General features: G+C 43.3%; 1 protein-coding gene across 10 annotated transcripts in view; it reads left to right on the forward strand.

The window, feature by feature from the left end:
* The window catches only part of ITPK1 (inositol-tetrakisphosphate 1-kinase), a 160,223-nt gene extending 149,840 nt beyond the window's left edge, over positions 1–10,383 (forward strand). For all 10 annotated transcript variants that reach the window (XM_074584160.1, XM_074584153.1, XM_074584155.1 and 7 more), the window contains one exon: positions 3,730–10,383. In XM_074584160.1, the coding sequence (XP_074440261.1) occupies positions 3,730–4,052 (323 nt within the window). In that variant the 3' untranslated portion in view covers positions 4,053–10,383. The remainder of the gene's footprint in view (positions 1–3,729) is intronic.
* Positions 10,384–11,873: the final 1,490 nt, after the last annotated feature.

Genomic DNA, 11,873 nt, shown 5'->3' on the forward strand with positions numbered 1-11,873 from the left:
GGGAACAACTGAACAAGCTCCTTGGCCACTGGAATTATTAAAAGAGGTCGTAAGTGTGTCTAAGAGGGTAGATTTATGTTAGATATCAGGAGGAAATTTTTCACTCTGAGGGTGGTGAGGCACTGGCCCAGGTTGCCCAGAGAAGTTGTGGCTGCCCCATCCCTGGAGGTGTTCAAGGCCAGGCTGGACGGGGCTTTGAGCAACCTGGTCTGGTGGGAGGTGTCCCTGCCCATGGCAGGGGGTGGAACTAGATGGTCTTTAAGGTCCCTTCCAACCTAAACCATTCTATGATAATGGGAGGCAATAATGGTCTGTCAGTTGCGCTAAGCTCAGTAGCCTAACACAGGAAAAGAATACATCATCCCATGTGATGCTCTTTGCATAGGTCTTTTCTCTTTAAGAATCTCCTCTCATTACTTGAATAGTGATGTTTGTTTCCAGAGATATGCCCAGGCTGTTACAGTTTGTTTAACCTGTTGTTGAAGACTTTGAGTTTTCAGTATGGCTGAGATACCTTTACATCTAGAGATCTTGCACTGAGCCCCTAGCCATCTTAATCTTTCAATCCAGTTCATAGAATCATAGAATTTGCTTGCCTTGGGGACAGGCCTGACTAAAACCTTGTCCAATGGCCCCTTGGCTTCCTTGTCTGCTGTCTTTTGTGTTTACCAGGCTTGAAGCTCACTCGAACCTGCCACTCCATGGTTGTCATCCTGAGGTTAGTTTAACATCACGATTGAGAGCAGAGGTACCTGTTAGGAGCATGTTGTCTGTTATCTGCTCCATTAGCACCAGCAGCTCTTCAAAAAGATTTTAAAGATAAATCTGTAAAAGGCCTATTGTATGTCCTGTTCTATGGGAAACCACCAGGACTATATTTAGCTGTGGTTACCAGCTGAGATATTTAACTGTAGGCACAGTCACGTAGCATGTGGGTTTTATGTTTGTCTGACCTCAGGTAGCCAAGAGAAAAGGCATCAGATCTCGGTGTGCGCTTTGTGTATGTAAATACACTGCCGCAAATGCAGTACATGGGCCGTCCGTTTCTCTCTGCCCAAGGGAAGAGGCAGAAAAGCAGGAGAGTGTGCCAGACCAGGGAGAGTCTCCTGAAAATCTGGCAGTTAGCATCTCTAATGTTGGCTTAAAAATGCTCACAGGCATTTCTTGACTCTGCAAAGCTCAGGGGAGCAGGTACTTTTTTTCAGATGCATTGCTGGGTGGACTTCCTTCCTCGCCATGCTCAGCCAGAGGACTCTGGAGACTGTTTTCAACAAAGCAAAATTCAGGCCTCTTGTAGAAAGGTGTTTCCAAAATTGTATCAGTGGGCAGTGCCAGGATAGTACCTGCTGGAGCACAATTCATGCAACTTCTGCTGTGAAGCATTCAAAACTTATATCCTCCCATTGATTCCTTGTGTGACATGAACCCCGAATTCATTCATAGTTTCTAAAGGTGGAATTTAATCTGCCCTTCTTAATTCCCTTGTCATCACAGCACAGTGATGTCCTACAGTTGCCTTTTTTGAGAGGTCTGCAGCAGCAGCCAGTGAACAGAGCGAGGCAGTATCTACTGAGTTTGCAGCCTTTCCTGGGTATTCCATGGCTCAGGAGTTGAGGCACCCTGGTTCTCTTCCTCCCTTGCCTGTATTTCTTTTTGACAAGTGTGTGAAGTTTCTTCTGGGTGATGAGGCAGAATTATTTGGGCCTTTCCACGCGGTGTGCAGAGGGCTTGCACAGAGGAAGCCTGCCTGATGCGTACAGCTTCCTTACACTGCAACATCTGCTGATTGCAGGATTGAATGACTGGCCATCTTATTCCCATTAAATATTTAAAGCAACTTCTTTGTGAGTTTGCCAGGTGCCCTCAAACAAGGCTGGTTTGTTTTCAGTGAGCAGACACGAAACACTCTGGGGTACTGTGGATCTCCTCTCTGAATATTAAAGCTGTTACTATGGAGATGGCTTATTCCCAGGGTGTTTGAAGCACTCTGAGTAGATTTGAAGGCTAATCCCATGGCTTTTACATAAGCTAGAAAGTGTAACAAGCACCTCTGTGAAAGAGGTGGGGATCTTGTTCTGGCTCCCATGACCGGCCCTAAGAGCCCTAGTTGCCCCCTGCAGACCGGTGGATTATTGCATGGGTCACTGGGAAACTCGATGTTTTGAAATGGCCAATTTGTTTGGTGAATCTGTTTAAGAGCCCTTTGAGAAAGAAAAACTGGGAGCTGTTGTCTCACATTGCTAGTGTTTTGTGTGACCTGTTAAGTACCTAGGAGAATTGTGACCAAGTGCAATAAAATCCAAAGCAATGTAGCACCCTAAATAAGAGTTATTTGGTTAACGTGTGGGTTATAAATACACCAGTCACCACATTTATCTTAAGGTGAAATTACCCTCTTGCTTTACGTTTTTCAGGAAGTTGGGGTTTTGTTGCCAAAGGAAGTTGGTCTTTAGAGGAGAATGGAGATTAGAACTGAATTATTTATGGATCTGAGAGACTCTTCTGCCCTGTGATCACATCGCGAAAAGTGTTTTAAAATGTGCATTTACTTTGTGGTGTCTGGTGCCGCTCATGTGCTGCTGTGGTGAATGTGTGCTATTCACATGGGACTTTTAAAGTGTTATTTATTGCTTCAATCTCCTGTATTAACACCAGGTCACCTTCAGAATACTTTATAGACATTTTAAAACAATCAGCCTAGCCCATTAAATACACTGAATGTCATATTTCACCTCTAAATACTAAATCAAATTGATAACAATTTTAGGTAGCGCAGTAGCAGTTAAGATCCATTTCAAGACATTGTACCAATATGTTGCATGTCTGGTTCAGTTTTAAAATGAACACAGTGATAAAACTGTGCCTGTGCCAGAGTGTTTAAAATAGAGCCAGAAGCTCTGTACACCTGCTGCCACCCTTTGTGTCACCAAAAATGTCGTGTCTCCTGGTATTTGAGCAACTGTTTTAACCAGGAAGCTCGTTGTTAAACTCTGCATTGTAAATTGTCTGGAATCGATTAACAGAACATGCAGAAAGGTGATTTCAGTGCTGAAATAAGAGACTGATGTTTCTACCAAATGCTGTATCATTGATACACATTTACTGTCCCTTGAGTGTTTTTTTCAGACATTTCTCATAGCGGGGAACATGTTTTAAGTGCCAAGTTAGGTTAGATTAGATGAGCATCACATTGCCTTTTACACAGTGGGAAGCTGCCTTTCTGTAAGATATAAAGCCAGCCCTGCTGTCCTCGGAGGTTTCCCTAACTGAGGGTATTGCTCCGCAAATTCTAGAGAGGGTTCAGGCACTCAAGGAAACTGCATTTGAAGTTAGTTCTAATAGTAAACCCGGAAACAGGATAGAAAAGATCGATGTTGTACCACAGAGTTTGTAACTTAGGGAAAAACCTGGACTTGGCAACAAATGATAGAATATACCTAAAATTCTGGATACACATATATACTTGGGAGGAAAAAGGAACAGAAAACCTGAAAGGTGACAGTTTTTCAAGTTGAACAAAAGTTTTTTTGTGGCAATGGTCTCTGTTCCTCTTTACGCTAACCTGCTCGTGCAGTCACTCAAAATGATGTCATGGAAAAGAGGCCTTTTTATTATCATTTGGAAGGCAAAGACAGCCCAAGAAACAAACTGGTGGAAGAAGCCTTTCAAAGATCTTATGAAAATTACTTAATTGCCTTTTTTTCTCTCCTTCATTTTTCCTCTTTTCAGGTTACGAGGGCGTTTCTGAATTTTTCACAGATCTTCTGAACCATATAGCTGCTGTCCTGCAGGGTCAGGCACCTGAGCTGACCCAGCTAAACCGCAGCAAGCTCCTGGCAGAGCAGACCAGCGGAATCATGGACGAGCGGATATGCTGTGCCAGCACGGGCTGTCTCGGCGTCATGGGAAAAGACTCCTCCTGGATTGTGGAAAGCGAGACCAACAGCTCAGTAAAACTGCAACACCAGAGACTAGGCTGCAACTCGTCAGTGTCCCCCAGCTTCCAGCAGCACTGCGTCGCTACTTTGGCAACAAAAGCTTCTTCTCAATAACTTGCCAATGCCATGGACTGAGAAAAAGCCACAGGGATACAAATTGTGGTCCCAGAACCAGATCAGGCTGTAACAATATGATTGCGAAAAATGAAAAGAAAAAAAAAAAAAACAAACACAAAACACAACACAAAAAAGCAAAATAAAAAAAACCTTCCATTTGATTTAACCTGATTTGCTGATGAAATGGACTGAAAGGTGGAGGTCGAGAAAGTGATTCAGATCCATTTCATCAGATTCCAGTTGCAAATCTGTAGTGAGTTTACACACACGTGGGTTTTAACACTAGTCCTTTCATTGTGGGAGGGTAGCTCTTTCATTTCTATTGTTCTTTGTAATCACTGGTGACCAGCATTTTAAAATCGGACCTCATGGTATCAAGAAGATGATAATGTTGAAATGCAGTGTCTGAATGTAACAGTGCTAGAGATTTTTGCCTAAAATATTCCCTGTTCCCTTTTTCCAGGTAGACCATTGCAAAAGAAAGCTAAGACAACTTCGGTGTCATTAAACCAAATCCCTGGAAACGTTGACCAGTCCAGATGTTGACAGGTAGCTTGATGTGAAGCCGTGGCACTGTGAGTGGGACAGAGCAGACTGGATGTTCAGGGTGCGGAGCCGAGGTGACCACCCCGGTTCCAGCTTTGCAGTTCTTCCCCAGGCCTCATTGCTTCAGTCAAAAGCAGCTTCTAACCATGCTCGCCAGCAGCAACACGTTTGATCCAGACAGGGTGCCGATAGTTAGGTTGAGTGATTTAGTAGATTAAATATCATCCTTTCAATTGTCTGCTAGTGGTGAAATCCTAGAGGAGTTGATGGAAGCAGCTCATCTCTTAGCAGAGAATCTAGTTTTCCCTCCGTTGCGCTTGTGAGGACTCTGGGCAGCTCTGCAAAGGCTGGCAAAGAGCCACACATTTTCCTTGGAGCACCTGATCTGCAGATCCTAAGGCATAACACAGTTGCTGCCTTCCCTAGATCCATGCTGCCGTGCATTTTGCTTTTCTTTTGCAAATTACATATAAGCAGAATCATGTACCTTCATGTGAGGTATAAGTACATCGTAGCTCTAGCTAAGAGATAAAATTATTTTGTTGCAAGCTGCCGGATGAGACCATGTGGTAATTTACAATAGTGCTTCATACTGTTTGTAAACTATAGAATGTCCAAATTGTATCTGTCGAGATACGCAGTACATCTGCAGTGTTCACCCTCTGTTGCATCTTGTAGCATGGCAGCATCCTCTGCTGTTGAGAATTCCTGAAACTTTTGCCAATTCTGAACACTAAACTGGAAATATCCAAGTCTGTCAGCACTGAGAACAGAGACACTATATTGGTAGACAGAGTGGCCTTCCGTTCCCCATATAAGCCCTTAAATACATTTAAGAGGGGTGGTGTTAAGAAAATTTGCTTAGTTAAGCTCCTAGCTTGCAGATACAGGAATTTCTGTCGTTCTATAGCAGGTATTTGTAAAGCATCCATCGCTGCAGCATTTAATACCAGTTTGTTTAGTATCGCGTGTTAGATATCTACTCAAAAGGAAAGGATCTAGAGCTTAAAGCCCAGGTAGACCATGGAGAGAGGAGTAAACTGCATAAAGATGTCACCATCCTACCTGATGGTACCAGTCCTGGAGGGGAGAAAGTTTTGAAGAGTGTTGTGTAGCAGTTCTTTTGTGTAAACAATGGTTTTTCCTTAGGAGAGATCGAGTTTGTTCCCAAAATGCCATTCTTGGGAATTTCCTGTAGCCGGGATCGGATTCTCGAGGATGATTTAAGAAGAGATTATTCCACTTCTAGAGGGATTACTAACCTTAAGGTATTTCTATAGGGACTGGAAGGACCTTATGAGTGTGGTATCTGTCAAATTCCAGGGTGCGCATAAATGCAGCAACTTCTAGACTATCGCAGGTCAGTTCTGAGCTGGTTGCGCTTCACAGCCCTTGGATGCTTTGAGGCTGCTGGACCCCGCGCCATCTGCAGCTCCCAGGTCTCGGGTGGTCGTGGTGTGAGTGAGTCAGATGTACATAGGTAAGGGTTTATAAAAGTATTGATGATAGACCAAACCTTTCGTAAAGCCATGACTGAAATAAAAATTGACATCTACAGTTTGAGGTTTGTTTTTGTTTGTTTAAAATAAAAAGTGTTTTTTATGTTACGTGTGTAACAAAAGATACCCTCAGGAAGGAACTTGCCAGTGCATATTTTTGTATGGTACTTTCTTGTAACCGGCTGGTGGAGTGTTTGTAGACTTGCCTTTTGCTCCCTTTATTACAATGGCTTGGGGTTTTTTGGGTTTTTTTGTTTGTTTTTTGTTTTTTTTTATTGGGTGGTGGGGAAGAAGCAATGATGTTAAAACTGGGTTAGTAACTCAAGACCTTTCAAACCTAAGTATGTTTACATGAATCTGAGTGTTGGATCCAATGGAAATGTCTGTATGCTGTTTCCTAGTTAGAACATCAAATAAGAATTTTATTTTCCTGGCTGCCTTCTGAATTTTGGTTGGCCTATTTTGCACTGCTTTATTTCTCCAAAATAAACTACTGAAATATAATTGTGCATTTTAAACTTGTTTACAAATGATTGTTAGAAGTTTATTTTGTAATTCTCTGAAGGCTTGCAGAAATACTATATTTAAATATTACTCCAGACCTTGGCAGTAACTAGAAAACAAGTTTAGGTCATTGGTGTGATCAGTGACATTTTTCCCATAGCCTGTAATTTATTTTTTATTTATCAAATGTATTGGTATCACTTTAATTTACCAGGTGCAGATATGCAGGTACCTGTTGTGATGTGGCATTACGATAGAGTTTTCACATAAATTACCATGCAGTTGCTGTACTACTATATTTCCTTGCAGAAATGATTATTGTGGCTCATATACTAGAATGTTGCTAAATCACAGGGGCAAATTGGGAGACCAACTTTTAAAAGCCAAAATTGTGAATTACCAAGTATCCAGACATACAATTACATTATTGCAAAACATTTGAGCATGCATATGTTATTAAGCCTGTGCTGAAGTGCTTTTCTGAATTGCTGCCTCGTTTGATAAGTTCAGGATAGTTTTGATTTAAGATAAGCTTCAGAGTAAGTTAGTTAATATTCTATAGCCTTGTCTTTTTTTGTAAAAGTAGAGGAGTCTAATTTAGACCACACCAGAATGCCCTTGCTCTTAAAATTGCGGACAATCTGAGGGAGATTTTCCATAATGTCTGTTTGAATTTTGTTACTGTGAGTTAGAAAAGGTTCTGCCGTGTTTTCGGAGGCATAGCTATTATTGCCATGTTGATGGGAGCAATTATGTTAAAATTACATGGTCACCAGTTAGCTTCTTAGCAATCTATTTCTATTCTGCTTCACTGTTAGAAATCCGCAAGAACACCATTACCTTAACTGAAATTTCTCCAGGTTTTGTGTCAGCGTGATGGAGGAGATGGGACTCTGGTTTCCACCGTAATTACGTGATCTGCTTCAGCAGGTGAAGATTTTTCCCTGTTGAAGAGAACTTGAGTGGTATTATCACTGCCTGCGATGTAAAGCCATCACCCTCCTCCTCCCCCCGGCTGACTTTGCCACCTTACGCTTGGGTTTGCAGTGACTGTACCAGAACATCCTCATCGGTACCTGAAAACCAACTGCAGAAACGCAGCCTAACAAGGAGCATCGGTGCTGGCACCTGCAGTTGGCATAACCCAAAACTGCCGCTGTGCCGATGCTCTTATGCCTTTGGTTAGCCACATGTCTGGCTAGTCAACCTTTGTGCTGTAGGAGCCAATTGACCGGGCTGGTCGGTAGAAAAGATGCACTATTTTTATTAATACAATTCAGGCTGTTGGAATGATACAGCTGTTTAAAGATCTCCATCCTCACCGTGGGAATGTTTGTCCGGAGGAGGTCAGCAGCAGGTCGCTCAGATGGAAAGCCCCTGGTTTAATTTGTTTTCTTTAAAGATGAGTACAAATTAAGAACCCGACCGTGAGGCTTCACGAGGTAACAAGGGTTGCTCAAGATAAAGCCTCAAGTTCTCCAGATTAACTGTGGGCTGTATCCAGCCAGGGAACAACCCGGTGGAGTGGTGGATAGATAATAAAGGCAGGATGCAGTCCAAAGGCAAAGGAATAAATGGGGCCAGAGATGTTTGAATTGGCTGGCAAAAAGGAGAGAACAAAGGAAAAATGCTTCTGTTGTTTCCATTCAATAAAAAAAAAATACCCAGGCTTATCAGCAGGCTAACACTGGTTTCCCAAAGTCTTTGCGTGGCAGCAGCGACAACTGAGTCAGGCTTTTTCACACGAGCTTGCAGCCTTGCCTTCCACAGCTGTGTAGAAAATCTTGGATTTTGGTTTTGTAGTGAATAGAGGCTATTTTGAGTATGTAGCAGTCTCCCCATGTGCACACTTGCAGGAGTTCACTTGCATTACCCTGCTCATTTTCTTTTCCTCTCTCCTTTTTAGTAAGAGATGTATTGATTTCTGTATTCAGTATAAAATTACTTTATGGTGTTGCAACTGTGTGTTTTGTAATCAGGAGTATGTGAAAATGCTTTGTGTAGATTAAAATATTTCCTTTAATATAATCTCCTCTCACTTTCATAGATAAACAGACACACTGTTGCAGATCACATTGCTGATTTTATTTGTACTATTGCTTTAATATCTATTTCAGAGGAATGTAACCTCCAGAAAAGTACTTTCCACATCTTCACTACCTTTCCTTTCCCTGTTCCCTCAGTGTGGATCTAGGCCATCAACACCTGGGCTTTTGACCAGATGGGTTTCAGATCCTCCTTGGATTCTGTCATGTTTACATGGCCCCAGAAATTATTAAAGATTGCTGAAATTTGAGAGGATCCATATATAAATGGAGTTGTTGGAGTGATTCCTCAGCAACACAAGCACAATAGCATCTGCAGCAAGCAAAGGGAATCCGTCTCACTGGGTGCGTGCAGGTGGCTGCTGGGGTCTGGTCCACCCCTGCTGCTGGGGCAATTTTCCTGTGGAAGAAAAAAATCCACTGTACGAAAATGTCCTGTATCCGTCATGCAGAAGGAGGACATGGAGAGGTAGGGCTTGGGAGTAAAATCCTGGCCAGTGGACATCGTGCTACCAGTGGGCCAGGATTTCACTCCATCTTTTTTTAATAGCAATCTGGGGAGATGTTTTCTCTTTCTCTCCACCTTTCGCACTCTGAATCCACTGGGGCTGAGGCTGGCAGATGCCTGTGGGCCACAAGAGCTCGTCAGCAGGTGACCTTCCCCAGCGTGCCCTGAGTTTGCCAAGAGCTGGTCATGTGTTGGGAAGTTTTTGTTGATGGCCTGGATATCTCTTGAAACTCCAGAAATAGCTGAAACAGTGCATGGAGTTTCATGAAAATCAGGTCTTCCTCTTCCATCCTTTTTAAGGAAACCCACATTTTATTTCCTCCTTCGTTCTTTACACAGTAGTTTTTAGATATAAATTATTTTAACATTTTTTTGGTGTGAAAAGTCATATATACATATATGAAGTTATTAAAAGGTTGAGTATATGTTGAGTATAAAATAGTGACTTCTTTGTTTCAGATGTTAGCAGCCCCTAAAAATGAGTTGTTTATCCTCTTGTAAAGTCAGTGCTGTAAAAAAAAATATTAAAAATAAAAGATGTATTAGATGTATCTTTTATTATTTATTTCTGATTCAGTATTCGATACAGCTTGTGTATACCCTTGTGAGAACCACAGACTAAAATGTGGTCGTTCCTAAAATGGAGTAACAACAATTCCTTGGGATCCCAACAATTTTGAGAAAACTGTCCCTCCGGGTGTGAATAGTGTTGGATATCATCCTTCACTCTCCAGCGTCGCTCCCCACCTGAGCATGGCTGAATCTTGGGGACCATTTTGTGTACGTGCTAAGTTTCACTAGTTCATCGATAATCTATGTTAAAATCCAGCTGTACAGTGTTAACGAGTGTGTCGTGTGATTCACTTCAGCCCGGTTCACTGATTTCTGGAACATAACTCCCATTTTGTACTTAAATTTGTATAGAATGATATAAACCCTTAAAAGATTGTGGCTTACTGTAAAAAACCAAAAATACTTGCGCTTTGGCGTCTTCAATTGCATGACTGATCAGATCTGACAATGAAGATGGTGCTTTCACCTAACAGCGTTGATTTCGATGGTAATATATTCGTTTTGTTTTCATTTGCCAAGCACCTGTTTTGGACAATGTTTTGGTTTCAACAGTAAAGCAATATGCAGTAGGTATTGTGGCATTATCTCTGTAATTGTTTTAAGACAGAATTGTCCCTTTCCAACACGTAATGAAAATAAATGCCTTATAACAAGTTCTACTTTGCTTTGTCTTTATGAGCGGATAGGGCAGCGAGGTGACCACCTCATTGGGGGCAGCCCGTTTTCATGAGAATTTGGTTTTCACATCCTTGATGTTTACAGTTACTTTTGGCCTCCTTGTACCAGCAAGATTTGATGTGATTTCTAACACGAGTGGGAAGTCGGCTATTTTTATCTTACTATATAACACAGCTAAACATAACCGGGATTTGGGCTGCTGCTGTACTTAAGCATTTATTCCTAGCGTAGGCTTCTGGGCTGATTCTTCCTGCATCATCCTGGGTAGGGAATTCTTGATTTCTCAAAACCTAGGAGGATTTTTAATGAGGACCCTGTTTTGGCTAGTGCAGGAAAGATAAATATCTCACCCAGCAGCATTAAATTTTGCTAAGCAACAAGCCCGCTCAGCAGAGGCACTCTTATAAACACTGCCTGGGGATCAGCGCATGGTACCAGCCCCAAGGCCAGGCCCTGCAGTGGTGACCTGGGACGCGCTGTAGGGCAGAGGAACAGCCGACTTGGGGACAGCATTTGCCAGCTGGTGAGGCGTCCTCCCAGGCCCAGCGCTCAGGCCTTGAACTCACGTCTTTCCCATCACAGAATCATAGAATGGTTTGGGTTGGAAGGGACCTTTAAAGCCCATCTAGTCCAACCCCCTGCCATGAGCAGGGACATCTTCAACTAGATCAGGTTGCTCAGAGCCCCGTCCAACCTGACCTGGAATGTTTCCAGGGATGGGGCATCTCCCACCTCTCTGGGCAACCTGGGCCAGTGTTTGACCACCCTCAGTGTAAAAAAGTTCTTCCTCCTATCTAGTCTGAATCTTCCCTCTTGTAGTTTACAGCCATTACCCCTTGTCCTGTCACAACAGGTCCTGCTAAAAAGTCTGCCCCCATCTTTCCTGCAGCCCCCTTTAGGTACTGAAAGGGACTATAAGGTCTCCCCGGAGCCTTCTCTTTTCTAGGCTGAACAGCCCCAACTCTCTCAGCCTGTCCTCACAAGAGAGGTGCTCCAGCCCTCTGAGCATCTTTGTGGCCTCCTCTGGACCCACTCCAACAGGTCCGTGTCCTTCTTTTGTTGGGGGCCCCAGAGCTGGACGCAGTACTACAGGTGGGGTCTCACCAGAGCAGAGCAGATGGGCAGGATCACCTCCCTCACCCTGCTGGCCACGCTGCTGGGGATGCAGCCCAGGGTATGGTTGGCTTTCTGGGCTGTGGGTGCACGTTGCTGGCTCATGATGAGCTTCTCATCCACCAGCATCACCAAGTCCTTCTCGGCAGGGCTGCTCTCCATCCCTTCATTCCCCCAGCCTGTATTGATACCAGGGGTTGCCCCAACACAGGTGCAGGATCCTGCACTTGGCCTGTTGAACCTCATGAGGTTCCCACAGACCCACTTCTCCAGCCTGTCCAGGTCCCTCTGGATGGGATCCCGTCCAGTGTTTAAACTTCTACACTGGTTTCTCTTTGCTCAACCTCATGTT

This window comes from Larus michahellis, chromosome 4 (genome assembly GCF_964199755.1).
Source record: "Larus michahellis chromosome 4, bLarMic1.1, whole genome shotgun sequence".
Lineage (NCBI taxonomy): Eukaryota > Metazoa > Chordata > Aves > Charadriiformes > Laridae > Larus > Larus michahellis.